The sequence below is a fragment of the Cicer arietinum genome, chromosome 4, assembly GCF_000331145.2.
Source record: "Cicer arietinum cultivar CDC Frontier isolate Library 1 chromosome 4, Cicar.CDCFrontier_v2.0, whole genome shotgun sequence".
Lineage (NCBI taxonomy): Eukaryota > Viridiplantae > Streptophyta > Magnoliopsida > Fabales > Fabaceae > Cicer > Cicer arietinum.
The window spans coordinates 64,971,938-64,992,198 of record NC_021163.2 but is presented as its reverse complement, the minus strand read 5'-3'; the positions used below and the strand labels follow the sequence as shown (position 1 = coordinate 64,992,198).

General features: G+C 29.9%; 3 protein-coding genes across 5 annotated transcripts; 2 read left to right on the top strand and 1 right to left on the bottom strand.

Annotated features, from left to right (window-relative positions):
* The first annotated feature begins 6,276 nt into the window (after nucleotides 1-6,276).
* On the top strand, nucleotides 6,277-8,611 carry LOC101511885 (protein SPA, chloroplastic). The gene is made up of 5 exons (XM_004499187.4): nucleotides 6,277-6,531; nucleotides 6,609-6,692; nucleotides 6,818-6,869; nucleotides 7,942-8,098; nucleotides 8,320-8,611. The coding sequence occupies exons 1-5, from the start codon at nucleotides 6,376-6,378 to the stop codon at nucleotides 8,339-8,341; spliced, it is 471 nt and encodes a 156-aa protein (XP_004499244.1). The 5' UTR covers nucleotides 6,277-6,375; the 3' UTR covers nucleotides 8,342-8,611.
* A 673-nt stretch (nucleotides 8,612-9,284) lies between these two features.
* On the bottom strand, nucleotides 9,285-12,789 carry LOC101511337 (L10-interacting MYB domain-containing protein-like). 3 transcript variants are annotated; one of them, XM_027333356.2, is made up of 4 exons: nucleotides 12,590-12,789; nucleotides 11,654-11,788; nucleotides 10,205-10,540; nucleotides 9,285-10,041 (listed from the first exon to the last, which is right to left on the bottom strand). In XM_027333356.2, the coding sequence occupies exons 3-4, from the start codon at nucleotides 10,532-10,534 to the stop codon at nucleotides 9,457-9,459; spliced, it is 915 nt and encodes a 304-aa protein (XP_027189157.1). In that variant the 5' UTR covers nucleotides 10,535-10,540; nucleotides 11,654-11,788; nucleotides 12,590-12,789; the 3' UTR covers nucleotides 9,285-9,456. The 3 variants fall into 3 exon arrangements, with proteins under 3 accessions (XP_027189157.1, XP_027189158.1, XP_004499242.1); XM_027333357.2 differs by having other exon boundaries at nucleotides 11,654-11,757; XM_004499185.4 differs by lacking the exon at nucleotides 11,654-11,788 and having other exon boundaries at nucleotides 12,590-12,783.
* A 2,954-nt stretch (nucleotides 12,790-15,743) lies between these two features.
* LOC101510807 (transcription factor bHLH140) lies at nucleotides 15,744-19,940 on the top strand. The gene is made up of 6 exons (XM_004499183.4): nucleotides 15,744-15,915; nucleotides 16,016-16,125; nucleotides 16,443-17,407; nucleotides 18,057-18,717; nucleotides 18,813-18,983; nucleotides 19,470-19,940. The coding sequence occupies exons 1-6, from the start codon at nucleotides 15,888-15,890 to the stop codon at nucleotides 19,788-19,790; spliced, it is 2,256 nt and encodes a 751-aa protein (XP_004499240.1). The 5' UTR covers nucleotides 15,744-15,887; the 3' UTR covers nucleotides 19,791-19,940.
* The last annotated feature ends 321 nt before the right edge of the window (nucleotides 19,941-20,261 follow it).

Below are 20,261 nucleotides of genomic sequence, written 5' to 3'. Positions count from 1 at the left end.
TACTACTTGGAAACTATCCTCTGTTTCTTGTCAATCGTGCACCCTTCGATGCGGTGGTCAATCTCGCTCATTACTACCCGTTTATAATATCTTTCTTAAGATAATTTTATTCTTTTAGTACACAAATATCCAATTAATATATCATAATTTTAAAATATCTGCTCTATATCAGTTACTAGTATGTGGACCGCACTCTCGAGTCTTTCTATCCACTATTTTTTTTAAATTATTTTTGAATTTTTGTTGTGAATTATTTATGACGGTTAAATTATTAGTAATATTTAATTTTTATTATAATTATTTATAAAAGTATCTAATAATTGATTGATTGTGAAATTTTTTTTCATATGATAATATATATAAATTAAACTTTTTATATATTTACTGATCCTTTAGTAAAATTTATGATATCAAATATGTAGCTAATATTGGAATTTATATCAAATCAAGGCTAAATAGTTAAAGTTTGGTGGTGAAGGAACATGTGATGTATGAATAACCACAAACAAAAGTGCGCACTTTTGATCAAAATCAAAGAGGTAAATTAGTTGAGGTGCCCAAGTTGTCTATAACTGGACCCCAAACCTCTCTCATTTCAATTATTTACTACGGTAATTCAGTGTGCATAATGTTTATTTTTGAATGGTGGTTCACTTCAGAGAACAGATATGCATTACATAATTTCAAATTAAAACACTCTTGTAGAGTAATCCAACAATTCCTTATAAATCTACTAATAACTTTAAAACAAAATTAAATATTTTAATGTACAATATGATATCTATCAAAAGAATATGTCTAATATGAAATTGCATCATGTTACTTTAAATTGAGAAATGAAAGATTTGATAGAGGAGAATAATGAAAAACGTGAGGGTAGCAACAAAGTCATGTGGATGATTTTGGCTTCTTTGTTGTGCCAGAATGCGTGCTGCAAACATATTCCAAAAAATAATGTAGCACATTTAAAAAATAATAATGTGTCCAAAAAAGGCCAAAGTTATATAATATAATAATTTGTTCGAAAATCTTGTTTATAATAAAATGCTTATTTATGAACCATATATATAGATATATGCCTTGATATATTGGGACTCGATTATATCTGGACATATTGGGAATGTTTTGGCACTGTTCCTTGAGAGAGAAGTTGTAAAGAGAAGCAATTGGATTAGGATCATTATCTTTAAGTTGGTGAAGTGGAGGACACGGGTCTTGGCAGTTTTTGTCAACCACAAGAAAGCTAAACAAACATGTTGGATTATTGGCATCAAAAGCAAAAGAAATAAGAAAGGCTCAAACTATATTTCAGAAAGGCAAAGGTACCTAATAAAATGCCATGTGACTACATAACCCTCATTAAAATGTGTACATTTAAAGGTAAAGAAAACCAGCTAAAAGGAAAGTGTACGACATTGGAGAAGTGGATGTGTTAATTTCTTCTTAACAAGAGGATAAAAGGGTGAAAAAGAAAAGAAATAAAACCTTGGATTCTATTATACGTATATCAAAACCACCTTTGTTATATGTTATACGGCGACTGGTTAATAAATATTAGTTAAAGATAAATTATTTAAAAGAATTTAAATTTTAATTAAAATTAAAATAATTATTAGTTAAATATTATCTAACTCTCAATCGAACTTTAAATTACTAAATTATTGATCGAACTTTAAATTACTAAATTATTGATCGATATTTTCATTAAAAAAAAATATATGTTATGGGACATGGGAGAATGTCCAACATAGATATGATATCATGTACCATGATGCCAAACGCCAAAATTCAAAATCAATTATCAATGTTGCTCATGTGCCTCCTAATCATGTCTATTGTTAGCCTGTCGCTCTCATATCTACATGTAACCTTTCTTGCTTAATTTTTCTATGAAAAGGGGAAAAAATAGTTTGTATTTTATTTCTGCATAATTTTCTTTCTATGCATGCACGTCATACTTGTACACTTATCATTACATTTCACCAAAAAAAAAAAACACAATCACACAAAAATTTAGTTAAAGTTATATCAAAAATTATAAATATTTATTTATTTTAAGGTAATTTTTTTTATTAAAGTAATATTTATTGTAAAACAAAATATAAATATATATATATATATATATATATATATTTATATTTTGTCTTACACATAAGCACATCAAATTATTATTTCTTAATAATAAGCTTTGATAGATTAAGAAAATATATTTATAACAAAAAAGGCAAAATGTAACCAAAATAGATTAAGAGAATATAAAAATGTCAAAGGTTCTAGCCAAAAAGAATCCAATTTTATTTCAAATAGGCATTAATACTCATATTAGATTAATTTATTAAATTGTGTGTAGTATTTAAAAAATTAGCAAATTAAAATAGAGAAAAATCATATGTATGCATACTTACATATGCATAACTCAAACAAAAAGGTTATCTCCAAACTTATCTCACAAAAATGAATTCCAACAAGATTATCAGGAACTTATTTTCTTCCAATGTTCAATTTTTATTCTATTATAAAATTACTTTATAAAACACATATTTTAGTTATTTCTATTACTTTTTGTTATTAAAAAAGTAAGTTAAATAACACTTGTGGTCCTTAATTTAATCTCAGTTAACGTTTTAATTATTATTTTTTTTCTTCATAATTTGGTCCTTAATTTATTTTAATTTTAAGTGATAAATTGATCTTTTATGTTTTAAAATATCAACAATGTTATCCTTGTTTACAAAAATTCATCAAAATTTTCAAACAAAACTCATAAAATAAATAATTATTCTCAATATAATGCAAATTTCATCAAATGCATAACTCAAATATTCAAATAAACTCATATTTTCATCTCCAACAACATCAAATTCATCAAATAAAGAATGAAAATATGAGTTTATTTAAAGACTTAAGTTATGAATTTGATAAAAGTTGCATAATATTAAAAATGACAATTAATTTTATGAGTTTTGTTTGAAAATTTTGATGATTTTTTTGTAAAAAAGAAAAAATAATATTGTTGACATTTTAAAACATAAAAGATCAAATCGTCACTTAAAATTAAAATAAAGGATCAAATCAAAAAAAATAAAAAAAAAAATAAAAAAAAAATGACTAAAACGTTAAATGAAATTAAGTTAAGGGACCACGAGAGCAATTTAGCCTAAAAAGTACTAAGTTTATTTTTCACTTCGTAAATTTAAGACAATTGTTTATCCATAAGAACTTCGTTAGTGCAGAAACTAGTTTAAAACATTTTTTTAATTTAGAAAAACCGTTTTAAATATAATTTTTAGCAATAAGATTTTTCGTAGTACTGACTAAAATTGTGCAAATAGATTACCAATCACGACGTCTTCAGAATAAAATAATTTAGTTACAATTTGTATCAATATTCTAATTGTATTAGTATTCTATTGCACTTTAGAAAATCGAATTACATGCTTAATATGACTATTATGTTTTTTAGAAGTATGGTACTGAGATTGAAGAGTCAGAAAGAAAGACGAGAAAATAGAAATGGCTCGAAAGTGTATCGAACATAATTGAGAGAAGAGAAAAAAATTAAAATTATCTTTTTAGTATTCATTGACAATCTAAATAAAAAATTAGAATTAAAAGAGAAAAAAAAAAAAAAACATATTTTTACAAGTGTTCATTCACAATATAAATATCTTTTTAGTACAAACTTCTAATAATTGTACTTCACAATCTTCTCACATTACAATCATACATATTGCCTTCTCAAACATGCTAGAAAATTTTACCCATACCCCCTAATTATACCTATACCTCCCAAATAAGCAAGGAAATTACATTTTTGCTCTCGTTTAACTAATAAAACTCCCAAAAAAATTACCATTTTCCTTTTTAACCTTTTCGGAAATCAAAAGTGAATTTTTTTTCTCTAAATTTCCGGAGAATTTGAATCCAAGTTTTCTGATACACAACATAAACTTCTGAAAACTTTGTTGAAGTTTAACGGTACAGAAGCTGACTTTCGGAGAACTTTTTTCAACCTCTCCGATACAGAAACCTCTTCCGAAAATCTTTTTTGAACTTCTCCAGTACAAAGGCTTCTTCCAGAATTTTTTTTTGAACTTCTCCGGTACAGAAGCATTTTCCGGGAAATTTGAGATTTAACATTTCGGGTAGTTATCGGAAAACTTGAACCTCAAATTCTCCGGAAGTTATATTATTATTATTTTTTATTTTAATTAATTATGATTTTATAACTAATTGTGATTTATTTCTTTGTATTTTTTAATTTTCAATGGATGCACGAGGAAGAGACGGAAAAATCATATGAATTACACGTGACATTGATACTTCTACATCATCCGCGATGAATCCTCCAGAGAGGATTCAACCAACAACTTCAAGGAGAAGACGAATGATAATTGAAAACGATGACGAGGGAGAGCATGATCATCGATTTATTCCAGATGTGACTATCCATCAACATAAGGAGCCTCTTATAGTGCATGAGGAGGAGGAGGAAGTACATGAACATGTAGATGTACATCAGCATGAGGAGGCTGCATCTGCTCATGGGAGAGAGCATATAGAGGAGGGGCATGATGGAGCTCATACATGTTAGTCGTTGTGTTCCCCAAATGCATCACTTGATTTGTCCATGTTTCAATAAACTTTTCCTTATGAGAGTCAACCAAGTTTCTTTCACATAGTCAACAAACACGTTATTATCGACACATGATTGCTCAAACATGTGCAAACGCATGATATACTCTTTTTCATTACTTCAATACACAATATTTTGCCACATATTTAATACCGACTCTTGTCTATCTTGTAAGATATATTGCTTGCATAATGTTTCTTCCCGCTCACATTCCAAATAAGCAAACCCAACTACAAATATCTTCTTTGTTGATGTCATACCAACAATTTCAAGTAATGGCATTCTGTATTTATTGGTTTTGTAGGTATTGTCCATAATCAATATTATTGGAAATAAATTCAACAATTTCATTGAATATGGATGCGTCCAAAAAATATCTCTCATAACATCAGAGTCTTCACGCTTTCTATTCCAACACACATATTTTGCATCTTCAATTAACTTAAATAAATGTTGCATCTCTATTCTATTACCTCTCACGTGCAACCGAATCATACTCATCCGTTTATATATTTGTGAGATCTTAGTAACATTGTTCTTATCTCAGTCTTGGAATGAGAGTAATATGTGTCTCGATGGAACGTTATCTTTTGTTAAGTCATGAACATGCTTTTTTTCTTCTTCATCTAAGTGTCCAACAAATGCATACCCCTCCAAAGTATCATGTCATTCATGGTTGTGAACTCCACAAATTACTTTAAAGTAGCAGTACACTTGTATTTTCCTCCTTTGTCACAACCTAATATTAATTTATTTATCTCTTATCTATATCTTTGATCTTCTGATGATAACACTAACTTTATTTTTTATACCGATTTCTTTAACCCAATTCATAACAGTTTCCTTTGTATAAAATATCTAAAATAAAATATAAAATAAATTATAATTAATCACAATAATATGATTTTACAATATTAATATTAATTATAATTATTCATACTTGATCTGTGTCAAAAATATTTGTAGTATCGACGCATGTTTTATCCCATAATAGTAGCAGTTTATCCATATCTGTTAACATTTTAAAAAATTAATAAAGATAAAAAAACTTAAAAAAAAATTAAAAATAGGTACGTACCAGAAAATTTGTGAATGAAGTTTTTCGAAAACACTATACCGGAGAACTTGTGAATGAAGTTTTCTGGTACACACTTTTTTTCTTTCTATACCGGAAATCTTTGTTTCAAGTTTTCTGGTATTAACCTTTTGTATCGGAAAACTTGTAAAAAGTTTTCCGGAAATAGGCTGTGTACCGAAAATCTTCTAAATTTTTTTTCGGAAGTTACCGGAAAACTTGCACCTACCGAGAATCTTTTTTACGGTCCCAGAAATAATGAAATGGTGAGAGAGAAAAAAAACATTAACTCTAGATTTTGTGAAATAGTAAAAGAAAAATTGAGGGTAATTTTAGCATTTTGAAAATTTATGGGGTTATAGATCAAATAATGGGGGTACAAGATAAAATTTTCAACATGCCAACACAGTGTAAAGCAAAGAAAGGCCCAAGATAGCTCATTGGATAATTGCAAAGTTTTGGGCTTTCGAAAGAGATGGGCTTATGCAACCCAATAAGAAAAATGGAGAGAATGGTGCCACGTGGAAGATGGAAGCATTTACCATGTGGTTGTGACAGCTCCAGCACCGAATGGATGATGATGATGATGTTAATTTTCTATTGTTGTGAGTTTCATTCCATTGCCTCACATTCATAACTTAGTTGAAATTGAAGTGTGTGAGAAATGACACTAGCTTCTTCTCTTCACTTCCATTCTTCCTTTCTTACTTCACCTCTTAAATCTTTCTCTCCCAAAACTTTACCCTCAAATACAACTATAATTCAACCAAAACCCACATTTTATCCACGTATTAGAGCTATTGAACTTGATCAAAACACGGTATCTAATTTCTTTCCTTTTTTGTTATTATTATTTTTATTTTAAATTTAAATTATGAATGTTATTGTTGTTTTCAGGTAGTGGCTATAACTGTTGGTGTCTTGAGTGTTGCTGTTGGGATTGGCATTCCAGTCTTCTATGAAACACAAATTGATAATGCTGTAAACTGTTTTTACCATTTATTTATTACTATTACTATATCATATTACATTTTTTTTTTGTATTCAACTATATCATATTACATGTAAATATATTATATTAATATATACCTTATTTTTTGTTGCAGGCCAAGCGAGATAACACGCAGCCCTGCTTCCCATGCAATGGATCTGGAGCTCGTAAGTATTATTATACTTCTCTTCAATTTCATCATTACACTTTAAGATGTACCAGAGACGTAAAATTAGTTACAAGTTAGTTATTTTATTTAGGAGTTAGTAACAAGTTAGTTAGTCCAGTTAAAAATTAGTTGTTCTAATTTGGGTATACAAGTTTCATTATACTTATTATTGTAATCATTTTTCTCATTTGATCAATACAAAATTTATATATATTTTTCTGTTGTTCATGCTTAATATAAATATTTTGCATATTCTGTTAAGACTATTGATACTTGATACTTGGACTAGGATAATTTTATGAATGGAGCATTACTGAGGCAGGTCACAAACTAATTCAGAGTTTGGCTTAGCTTCTAATTCATTGGAACTTCTCAATTAAATATGTCAATCATATTTTGACTTACACGAAAAAATTCCTTATAAGTTTATAGGCTATGAAAAATGCCATAGACATTGGATACAACACTGACACTTAAACATAGACACTAGTACTAATTTAAGAAAATATAAGTGATTGAATGTAGTTACATTTGTCGGTGTGTGTTGGACATCTGAAGTGTTAGCGTTACATAGTTTATAGTGTTTGAGAATAAGTTATATGTTAGAACTTCAAGACAAAATGATTAAAATGCATAATTTAATTTCAACTTACAAAAGAAGATACTATTTAAATAAATTTATAGTTATTGTAAGATTCTTTAAGTATTTCTTTTTCTAGAAGTGTTTCATGCGCTCTAAGGCAATGGGGTGCGGAGGTGTTTAATTAGATTAATTGCTTCTCATTTTGGTTTCTGCTAGTCTCTAGACATTAGGTTGTGAATATAATCAATTCAGTTCCACATAGTGAAAGGATTCATTGTTATGGAGTTGCATTCTAGAGTAATCATTCTCACCTTAAGATATGTCTCAGTTTTAGTGCTAAGGTGTGAAAGTGAATCTCAAAAGACACCTTGTCTTCCACAAGTTACCTAAGAATTCATATATGAATCTGTTTGTGAAATTCACAATTCAATTGTTTGATATTTATTCTTTAACCAATCTATGTATGAAATGGTTACATTCTCTCCAGAGAAATGCAGATTTTGTTTGGGAACTGGAAATGTGACAGTTGAACTTGGTGGGGCCGAGAAGGAGGTCTCTCGTTGCATAAATTGTGACGGTGCTGGTTCACTGACATGCACGACTTGTCAAGGATCTGGAATTCAACCTCGTTACCTCGACCGTAGGTAAGGGTTTCTACAGTCTTATGCGTACCATGATAATTTTTTCATTTGGCACATGTTTGCAATAGCAGTAAGGCTACAAGGAATGATTGCATCATATAAGTTTCTTCAATGAAAACATGTTAATCACCATTGGCAATTAAATCTTTGGTAATTTGAAAAGTTGGTCTAGGAATCTTTTGGTTTTGTATTGTTAACACTATTTTGTTTTAATCTTTTATCAGAGAATTCAAAGACGATGACTGAGACAAGCTAAAATTGGGCGGCACTGATTTTGGATTTAATTGTGATGTTAATGTATTCCTTCAATTTCTTTGGTCTCTGTACACACCAAATACAACTATCAAAATCATGCTTGATGCTTTCATCTGGTTTACAATTTTAACCAGTGATATTAGGCCACTCACTCCCTTTCATGACCTATCTCTAAAATTTTGGCATTTGTTGACATTATTTACCATAAATCTCCGGCTGTAAAGAATGGATTTTGTTATGTATATGGTCTCATTGATGTTAGATTTGTTTTTGTTTACTAGAGTTGACTTATCTTAAACGGCTAATATTATTACTTCTTTACAAAAGTTATAAGCATAATAAGCTATAGTACTAAATTGAACAAGGTTATTGGTTCAAAAATGTTGTATTGCCATTGTAATAAAGAAACTAGAGGCATAATTAGTCTCTTAAGTGAGAGATAATCTCTATGGTATAGCCAGAAATTGCTAGAAGCCATGCCATTTTAGCTTTTGATTACAGCAAAAGTGATGATGAGTATTAAGGATAGCTTTGAGTTTTGATTGATTGTCCATTATGTTTTATGGAACTCTAAGAATGAAATATAAAATCGATTTCTCCTCGTCTCTGATAGATTTTATGACTGTCGAGTTGATATGGTTTTCCACTTTTTACTTGGGATAATTGGAAAGAGAATAGAATAAGTTTTCTTATGCATTCATCCACCATGATAAGTTACAAGATGCACTGATACAGAGATTAAATTGAAAACTTTGTTTTTATATTAGCAAAGGAAAGATGTGTAACTAGACCTATAAAAAAACATGGTGTATATCCTTAGCTTTTGATACTACTTCTGAATGAAGGTACGGGTATTAGCTTTTGATACTACGTAAACATAGCGTAAAAATTTGCAAAAGATGGCACTTGTTTACATGTAATTAACAGGTATCAATGATACGGTAATCATGTTCTTGATTAAATGGCACTTGTAATAAACAGTTATGATTTATGAAGGGTTGCAAGAGATAAAACAAAAATACTTACAGAAAAACAAAAAAGAAGGGTATACTATCAGTCTATAGCCTAAGTAAATGAAGCCAACTTCAAAATGGCTTAAATCTTTACTAACGGAAAGAACTTTTACTGCACTTTCCTTGTAACCATGTCAACCTTATCTTGACACTTTTTAAAGAAATGAATGTCTCCCTTAAACTAGGATTCTCAAAGAGGTCCAGTGCAGAAAAGTAAACTTGTTGATCAATGCCTTGTATTTCATCCAGAGCCCTAATGCAGTTTGTTATGGAAAATTTATCATCACTTACATTTGACACAACTGCCCTTAATCTTGAAACAGCAACCATCTCTAACAAAGCTTCTGCCATAGCATTGCATGTGTCTTGATCCAAACTAGTAGTTTGTGTTTCATTAGGACGTTTCCTTTTCCTATCAAGAGAATTCTTGGTTACCTTCTCAACATTTGATATATTCCCTGGAATGAATTTTGATGATGATAGAATTTCATAATGTGAGACCCCAATATCTGGACATGAAGTCAAAGTAGCAGCGTCAATACCGACAGATTTATCTATCTCTTCATAATGACTAGATTGAGCATACTTCCCATCGGCGGGTGAGTCTATGAATATTGTGCAGAGTTGCTCATATATCGGACAATCTTTCCCTTTAACTGTTTCATTCCTAGGCTGTGCCTGTACAGAAAACATAACAGATTCATATTAAAATTGGACTTTGTTCCTTTGAAGTAAACAACTCGATTTAAAGAGTAAAATAAGTAATCTCAATCATTGATGAGAAAATCGACAGTCGATGTTACATGCACATGGAAATTTTGTTATAAAGAATGGAACTTACCACTATGTCTTCCCAGTGTTCGAAGCCAATGTAACCGGGATCATCTATTACAAAGCCATTATTTTGATCATTAGTAGATTTCAAATTATAGAAGCGTGTCCGAAGAACATCTAGATGCTTCCTCAATTGATTATTGTTGAAATTGAGGTCTGTTTGCCTGTTAAACTCATCACGAATGTGATTCCAGGTTTTCTTGTCAAAAACGTCGTTTTGTCTGTTTCCCAGTTGAATCTGCTTGACAACAAGGTCTGCAAATATCTTGTCAAGGGATGCTGTCCATCTTGTCCTTGAACGCTCTTGCTTGGGTTGATTACTGGGTTCAAGTTCCATCTACACCTGTATGAATGCCTAAAATTCAATAATCTATACTTTTTGCATTTATTACACTAAAAGTTAAGAAAAATTCATTGCTTAAAAGATTATACCTACCCAAGTCAAGATCAACAATTTCATTTTTACAATAGAGTCACAATTATCTCATATGGCACCATGACAAGAGATGCAGCAAAAGTAACTAAAACAAAAGTTGCCACCAAATTTTATTTGAAAAGGAAAAATGACAACCTCTATTTTAAAAAAAAAGGAATATAGGAAAGGTTAATATGTGCAGCTAGGGAGGATTCAAGAGTCCAATTATGTGCAGATATAAGTGAGAACTTATCCTCACTAGCATCTACATAATCAGTTCAACAACAGTTACTCTCAAGTTAACTACGCAGTAAGACAGGAAATAAAAAGAAAGAGATTACAACGTCCAATTTTACATCTCTCTATTCTTTATAACTTTTTATTTTCTATCTTTTTCTTCATTTCATGAAAATGCTATACTATATTGAAACATCGAACCAAGGGGTGTAGGGGAAAGGTACCCTGTTCCAATACTACATATCTATCAATTAAACTCATGTTGAACATCTTCCTTTACAACAAGAAACTACCTTTATTCTGTATATTTTAATTCAATGCTCAAATCCTATTAATACAAAATTTACCCTAGTTATAGTGATAACTAGCAGCTTACTAAATAATAAATATGTTAGAAACTTAGGATAAATACAAATAAAGCAATATCTGTCGTAATTTAGAAAAGAGAAAGGATATTTCCAGATAACAAGTCCTAGATTCATTAAAACTTTCATCTCACAACCACATGAGGATGGAAATCCCTTATACATGGCTTATGACCAAGTAGAGATCCTTGCATGAATCTATGCAGATCCATGCATACAAATTTCACGGGGTTCGTATATTCTAGATCCATGCAAGAATCCCCGTGATAAAAACAGGAACACAGAACTCCAGCAGTCAATAAATGATGAAGTTAGTGTGTTCAGTAAGTCTGAGCCATTGTATTAGAAATCTGTCAGTTAGCTTCGGGGAAAGATAGGCGTAGATTAGTTAGCACACTCGGTAAATTGGAATTGTTGAATGAAGATTAGATTTCTTAACTGTAACTTCAAAACAGAGTCGAAACACAAACTCAGAATGCAAGTCATCCAATTTCCCGATCAAATTTACTGAATGTATTAGCTTCATTTTCAAATGCAGAAAATCTGGGTTGGATAAGCAAGGCAATAAGATACTCTGTTTCAAAAAACTTGTCAAACAGTCATAAGCTACTCTATTCAATGTTAGTTTAAAAGAATGAGAACAAGAAGGGTTTTTTCAGGAAGAAAGGGGAAGACATGAGTACATAAGCAATACAACCATGGGAGTGGGTTTGAATCCCCACACTTTTTCTTTATAAATGAAAATTTAGATTATGGGACACTTTTTTTTATATATAGTGATCACTATATTTGCACCACTGTTATAAATCAAGCCAACTCAAATAACACTTGTTGAGGAGTTTCATAGAGTCAAGAGCAACAATGAGCTAATGATCCAGAACCAATAAGAGATTTAGACATCACCTCTCCACTCAAAACCTTAACACATATGGTATATGAGTCTGTCTTATAGATATAATATTTACGTCATTCCTAACCGATGTAGGACTACGTTCACACTTGAATTCAACCATATAAGTCACAACAAATCATTCATGTCAACCCCAATTGGCCTTGAATCCCCACATTAACATTACTATTAACATTTGCAAATAAAAAAAAAACATAAGAAATAAAACAAAAGCAACTTAATTTTGAATTGGAATTGAATTTTGATCCAAACAACATGAATACTGCGTGCACGACACAAACGGAACCCCTCTGCATGTACATATACCCCCAACAATCGATTCAAAATTGTACTGTTGAAGGAAAAATTACGAAATAAAACAAAGAGTAAAATGTAATCGCCATCATCATCGCATGAAACATTGCAAAACTAAAACCCTAAGAATGAAGGTTTAGAAATTTAACGAAGAAAAAATAACAGTGGTACCTCGCCTCGCCTTGGAGTTGAAGATTGAAATATTGAATCCTCTTCTTTTTTTTTTTTTCAAACCTGGTCTATACGAGTGTGCTGGAACAAAAATAACCAAATTGAATGTCTGGGAGAACGTGAATCTTCAATTTTAATTTTATTTATTTATTTATTTATTTAATTGTAATTATATTTCTATGGAAGAAAACATGTCGCCGTGTGATTGGCTGTCTTCAGAGTTTCCTCAACTGTTTCAAGATGTCGTTTCATTCGAGTTTTCCACAACTCCAAATGCATAAATACATTTTCAATAAAAATATGTACCAATCTTTTATTTTTTTGTATGTACAATGCGATTAAAATATTATCTCAAACTTGCATATAACTGCATGCTTCAGTGTTGAACTTCAAATATAGTATTAATGTTATCAATTTTATTATTTGTTAATTAAGCTATCTCTTACGACAATTTTTTATTCTTTAATTGTCAAAATACTCTAGACTCCTCTAATTCAATTTGAGTCCTCTGTGTATTTTTACTTAAAAAAATATCATTTATCCTAACTTGATCTTACTTTATTAGATACATTATTATTATAATTTTAGATAAAGATTATATATGAGACAAAAATATTTAAAATCACATTGAATAATGAGATAATTATTTAAGTACATCAAATAATACATGAAATTTATATAATTAATATGTGACAACTAATTAGTATAACTAAATATACTAACTAGCTATTGGACTTCACTTGTACCACTAATTAACTAATAAATATGTCTAATAATTATCGTAATATGATTAACTTAAACTATAAATATTTAAAAAAGTCGTATAAAAAATAATTATAACGCGTTAATAGTATCAAACGTTTTATTCTTATTGTATATGCAAATTAACTCTATTTTAAATTATAAGAACTACCTTAAAAAATTAATTATAAGAATTAGAAAATTTAGTTCTCAAATTTGCATAGTTAGAATTTAATCTTTTTATGTAAAAATAAAATAAAACTAATCTCTTAAATCAAAGAAGTTCAATTAATTTTATATTTTTTCCAAGTTTAAAAACAATAGTTTAAAAGTTTTAAATTTGTCTTAATACAAAAAAAAAATTAAAATTAAAATTTAATTTATACGTACTTATGTAAAAAAAAATTATATGGTCAACTAAATACAACTATTAGATCATGAATAACATTTAATTTTTGTCATGACTGGTCATAATTTATCATATGTGTAAAACTTTTTATATTGATAATGTACAAAAATTATCTTAAAATAATAAATTAATTTTTCATATTTTATTTTTTATGAAAATGTTAACCTTTCATCGATTTTAATAAATATTTTTTAGAAATATAATTTAATAGAGTAAATTTAACTACATTCTTCAATTTTTTAGAAAAAACTAAACTTCCATTTAATAAATCAAAGAGATTAAAGTGTTTAATTTTTATACATTATCCATATAAAATGTTTATATTGTCATTGCATCACAAATAATTATGTGCGTGACTTTAGAAATAATATGAAAAAAATCAAATATTTTTAATTATATATTAATTATTATTGATTAAAAATATAAAATCTATTTACATTACATTTTTTTTTATTAAATTGTTTTTTTTTCTCAAAGAGATTATCATTTAAACAACTAAAATGGTTCATTCAATATAGAGTAAAAAACTAAATGCTTAATTGTAGTTTTGGTCCTTCTATTTAAGATGAATCACGAAAATTGTTCTCCAATTTTGGTTCTCAATCAGAATTTTTTTTTTTCAAAAACTTGATGAACTTTCATTTATTTTTTTTTTTGCGTTTATTTAAAACACACTATGCTTTGAGATCTCACGATACGAGAATTGTACTTGAAAACATATGATCATAAATGGTGTAGTGTGGCTTAAAAAAATATCATTTTATCAAGTTTTGGATTAAAATTATGGTTGGAGAACTAAAATTAAAGAGAAAGAAGATTACTTTCATAATTCAATTAAATTAGGAATATTAAAACTGTAATTAAATTAAAATTAAATAACTTCCATTTAATAAATCAAAGAGATTAAAGTGTTTAATTTTTATACATTATCCATATAAAATGTTTATATTGTCATTGCATCACAAATAATTATGTGCGTGACTTTAGAAATAATATGAAAAAAATCAAATATTTTTAATTATATATTAATTATTATTGATTAAAAATATAAAATCTATTTACATTACATTTTTTTTTATTAAATTGTTTTTTTTTCTCAAAGAGATTATGATTTAAACAACTAAAATGGTTCATTCAATATAGAGTAAAAAACTAAATGCTTAATTGTAGTTTTGGTCCTTCTATTTAAGATGAATCACGAAAATTGTTCTCCAATTTTGGTTCTCAATCAGAATTTTTTTTTTTCAAAAACTTGATGAACTTTCATTTATTTTTTTTTTTGCGTTTATTTAAAACACACTATGCTTTGAGATCTCACGATACGAGAATTGTACTTGAAAACATATGATCATAAATGGTGTAGTGTGGCTTAAAAAAATATCATTTTATCAAGTTTTGGATTAAAATTATGGTTGGAGAACTAAAATTAAAGAGAAAGAAGATTACTTTCATAATTCAATTAAATTAGGAATATTAAAACTGTAATTAAATTAAAATTAAATTGTGTTTTGTGAAACACTAACATAGGTATTTTGAGTTTTATGAAAAACTAAAATATATATTTTTATAATAAGTTATTCTTATTGTGACTCTCTTTAAAGAGATAAATTTTAAAGATTATAATTTTAACTTTAAATTTAAAAAGAAGAATAAAGAGATATATAATTTCTTCTTATTCTCCCTATTTCTTGTATTCCATTTCCCTTTTTTATTTTATTTTATTTATTTTTGTTGTCAAAAAGTAATCCTTTTCTTGTATATACTTTTTAATTAATTAGGGATTAATTAAATATTTTTTTTTCAATTAACTCCATCATATAAATATATTAAACCGTCTACGTCATCAGTTCAAAAATTAATATTTAGTTGAATGATGAATTAATCTCAATTTATTTTTGTAAGAGAATAGATAAAATCTAATTTCATATTTTGTAAAAATCATAAAATAAAATAAATGTAGCAATGTATAAAATTATTTTATACTTCCAATACAATTCAATCTTGTTGCTATGTAGACATTATAACTACATTTGAAACCAAAACCATCTTTTGGAAAGTTTCCGTTTTCCCTAACTACATAGAAAGCAAAGCACACCTACAGACTCCGATCATAGATAGAATCTCGAAGGAGAAATCTGGAATTTGAATATGGATACGGACTTTGACGAAACTAAAGGTTTCATTCTACAACCTTCGCCACTCTCACTCTGTCTATATATTAATTATCTGAAAATGAATCATTGAAATTAATTCAACCCTCTTTTTCTTATACGCAGATGGAAAACTCGTTTTGGTAATCTTAGTGGGAGCGCCTGGGAGCGGGAAATCCACTTTCTGTGAAGATGTCATGCGTTCCTCTTCTCGCCCTTGGATACGCATTTGTCAGGTTTTCTTACTTCTTACTTTCCCCTTTACCTGTTTGATCAAATGCCTCACTGGCTTTTACTTTCACCACTCAGCTAGTTTTTTTGTTTTTTTAAATTGTAAGTTGGTAAATGATAACAATTTGTTGGAAACAAGTGTGGGAGTTGATGAAATTTTACATTTGTCATGTAAAACAATGACCATGAATGAAACTTTGCTGTTCTCTTTGGTTTCATTGAAATCGAAATGTAGTCTTTTTTTATTAGATAAGTAGTTAGTTTGATTCATCAGTTAGTTATAAGTTAGTTTTATATTTGTACTTTTTATCTTTTGCTTTAGGACACTATTGGAAATGGTAAAGCAGGAAATAAAGCTCAATGCCTAAGCAGTGCAGCTAGAGCATTGAAGGATGGGAAGAATGTATTTATTGACAGGTGCAATCTTGACAGAGAACAGCGCTCAGATTTTATAAAGCTTAGTGGTGAACCCCAAATAGATATCCATGCAGTTGTACTTGATCTTCCTGCTAAGCTGTGTATTTCTCGATCTGTCAAACGATCTGAGCATGAAGGAAATTTGCAGGGTGGAAAAGCTGCTGCAGTTGTGAATAGAATGCTTCAAAATAAAGAACTGCCCAAATTAAGTGAAGGTTTTAACCGAATAACATTTTGTCAGAGTGAGAGTGATGTCAAAAATGCTATTGATACATATGGAAAACTTGGGCTGCGGGCTAACCTTCCACATGGCTGCTTTGGTCAGAAAAATCCGGATTCCAAAATTCAAGTTAGTATAATGAAATTCCTAAAAAAGGTAGAGGTTCCAGTTGATACTGCATCTAGAAAGAATGGCATTGGAGACTCTAGTTCCCAGACTCCTGGGAAAAATGATTCCCGCTGCAAAGATACAGAAAAAAATTCCTCAACACAAGATAATTCCAACTTTGGGCCAAATGAAGTAGAAGGCCAGGCTGATAACTCTGCTGGTTCCTATCACAATCGAGTTTCTCTCGATGATACTCCCACTCTGGCATTTCCATCTATTTCAACATCTGATTTTCAATTCAACCATGACAAGGCAGCTGATATTATTGTTGAGAAGGTCAGCGAGTACTCAAATAAGATAGGGAATGCCAGACTTGTTCTAGTAGACTTGACTCACAAGTCAAAAATTATGTCTTTAGTTAAAGCTAAAGCAGCAGAAAAGAATGTTGACACCCAAAAGTTTTTTACCCATGTTGGAGATATTACTCGCCTTCATTCCACAGGTGGTTTGCGCTGTAGTGTCATAGCTAATGCTGCCAACTGGTAAGATTATATGACTTAGGTGTATAAAAATAATGTAACTCCATTAATTTATCCATAAAGTTGAAATTGAAGATTAATAAACACAATAAAGTATATGTGTGACAATTATGAGTTTTATATTGTAGGCCATGTTGTATCTTAGAGGATTTTCTCAGGTGCTAGGTGCTTGATTTCACATTACAAAATGTCTGTTGACTATAATTTTACGATCAAATTCTAGATAAAACTTATCACTTTTCTTATTTTATACTTCTTTTGCTCTCAATCCATCAACCCAACTACCTTTATTTTGGTCATACCTTTCTAATTATTTCAGCTGATAGTAAAGCTTGCTTCCTGATTGCTATGATGCTCATTGGTTTTGACTTTGTTGATTATGAGATCAAAAATCAGAATCATAGGATTATCATTCTAATTAAGATAGCATTTGTAGTGAATCAGTTTCCTGATTTCCAGCTCTATTTTGATTGTACATAATTAAATTACTTGAACTATTTATATTCCTTATGTAATCAGTTTCATCATCAAGTGAATAAACAATCACTTTTCCGCAGACTAATTCCCATATAGAATGTATTTTCACTTTCAGTCAAATAAACATATCCTTTTTTCACTTGTTATTTTGGTTGAATGGAGAAATCCTTTGCAGGCGGTTAAAACCTGGTGGTGGAGGTGTTAATGCAGCAATTTTTGATGCTGCGGGTCCTGAACTGGAGTCTGCAACTAAAGAAAACGTTAAGACGCTTTCACCTGGGAATGCTGTTGTTGTCCCTCTACCATCGTCTTCTCCATTGTTCACCAGAGAAGGTGTAAGCCATGTAATACATGTCCTTGGACCTAATATGAATCCACATAGACCAAATTGTCTCAACAATGATTATGAAAAAGGCTGCAGAATTCTCAAAGAGGCTTATGCATCACTATTTGAAGGTTTTGCATCAATTGTTAGGAATCAGACACAACAAAATGAAAATCTGGGAAAAAAGTATTTGGAGTTACCTTATCAGTCTGAATTCCGTTCCAAAAATCATTTCACAAATACTGATCAAAAGAGTAAGAGAAATGCTGATCATGGATTAGAAAAAAATAAGAAATACAAGGGAACTCAAGATGGTGTTGGATTGACCTTTACAGATTGTAGGGGTGAAAACATAGATTCGGAGATTAAAAGAGCTGACCCGAGAACGGGGAAGGCATGGGGATCATGGGCTCAAGCTCTTCACCAAATAGCTATGCATCCTGAAAAGCACAAGGATGACTTGCTTGAAATTTTAGAAGACGCTGTTGTATTAAATGATATGTATCCTAAGGTGAATTTGTCCCTTTTCCTTTTATTCTTTCTTAACTTTTTCTAACATGCTTGACTCTGTAAACGTATCAAACTGAATTTACTTGTGCTTTGCAGGCCCAGAAGCATGTTCTGGTGTTGGCAAGGACTAGAGGTCTTGATTCCCTATCAGATGTCCAAAATGAGCACCTTTCGATATTGAAAAGAATGCATGCAGTGGGTTTAAAATGGGCTGAAAAATTCTTGAGCGAGAGTGCCTCACTAGTATTTCGCCTTGGATATCACTCGGTATGCAGAGTTTATATTCAAGATCAATTTTTTCATTTCTTCCATCCAGATAAAAAAAAATGAAAATCGGGCCTTGGTTAATGAGTGACTTTGGCACATTACATTTTCAATCAAAAAACACATTTATGTTAGGTGGTGGCTAAATTAGATTCATATTAAAATTGAGAGTTTGAAGATGATTACTTTTGTGGTTAGGCATATTTTTATGTCAATAACTCAAGGCTATGAAAGGGTAATTTTCCATAGAAGTTGAATGGAATATATTGAGATTTGTGAAATAAATAAGCTATTATAATAGTATTGATATTCACTCAATTATATTATTATTAGGTTGAGTACGTACATCTACAAGAAACTTCAAAGTCATGGTTATGCTTTTTTGTGGGCATGGTTTTAGGTGTCATTCTCAATTATATTTGCCTCCTCCTTTTTTGGGTTCATTATACATACATGTTTTAACTTTCTGGATATCTCTACCTTCTGCAGGCTCCGTCAATGCGACAACTACATTTACATGTTATTAGTCAGGACTTTGAATCGAAACATTTGAAGAATAAGAAGCACTGGAATTCATTTAACACTGCTTTCTTTCGTGACTCGGTAGATGTAATTGACGAGGTCTCCAATCATGGAAAAGTGACATTGAAAGATGATGACAAGCTAACGTCTATGGAGTTGAGGTGCCACAGATGTAAAAGTGCGCATCCAAATATACCCCGGTTAAAATCACATATTAGCAGCTGCCAAGCACCCTTTCCTGCTTACCTACTCGAAAATGGGTGTTTGGTTGGTACGTGCACCAGGTAGGCCCTTGCAACGCAACAGTTCCTTGTATTACAAGGTTTTGTTTACATGGCTGCTAAGCCGGACTAGTTTTGAGCTGGCCTTTTGAGAGATTTAATCCCCTTTGTTTAGTTATGGACTGCGAAGTGTTTATGAAAGGAAATTAAAGACCAAGTCTGTTTTAGCATTTCTGCTCTCCATCCCTCAATAATCTCAAATAATATAAATACATGTTTAGATTAGATAATCCGGACGTGTAAAATATGCCTCTAGATTAGTCAATTCAGACAAAATCAAGAAGTTTTTGAATAGGTTTAAAGATGAGAAAAGAAAATTTTCATGTTATTTTCATCTAACATGAAGTTAAAGACAATTAGATTACTTGTGAGAAAAGAACAAACAGATTAGAGTTTAGAAATTTTGTGAACGCATAATATTTAAAGATAAATAATAAATCTAAACCCCTTAAAATTTAGAACATGAATTGTCTTGTTA

Coding starts and splice junctions, on each gene's coding strand:
- LOC101511885 (XM_004499187.4), top strand. CDS start 6,376: ATGACACTAGCTTCTTCTCTTCACTTCCATTCTTCCTTTCTTACTTCA. Junction 6,532..6,608: donor TTGAACTTGATCAAAACACG/GTATCTAATTTC, acceptor TGTTGTTTTCAG/GTAGTGGCTATAACTGTTGG. Junction 6,870..7,941: donor ATGCAATGGATCTGGAGCTC/GTAAGTATTATT, acceptor CATTCTCTCCAG/AGAAATGCAGATTTTGTTTG.
- LOC101511337 (XM_027333356.2), bottom strand. CDS start 10,534: ATGGAACTTGAACCCAGTAATCAACCCAAGCAAGAGCGTTCAAGGACA. Junction 10,042..10,204: donor AACACTGGGAAGACATAGTG/GTAAGTTCCATT, acceptor TTTTCTGTACAG/GCACAGCCTAGGAATGAAAC.
- LOC101510807 (XM_004499183.4), top strand. CDS start 15,888: ATGGATACGGACTTTGACGAAACTAAAG. Junction 15,916..16,015: donor GGACTTTGACGAAACTAAAG/GTTTCATTCTAC, acceptor TCTTATACGCAG/ATGGAAAACTCGTTTTGGTA. Junction 18,984..19,469: donor TTCGCCTTGGATATCACTCG/GTATGCAGAGTT, acceptor TACCTTCTGCAG/GCTCCGTCAATGCGACAACT.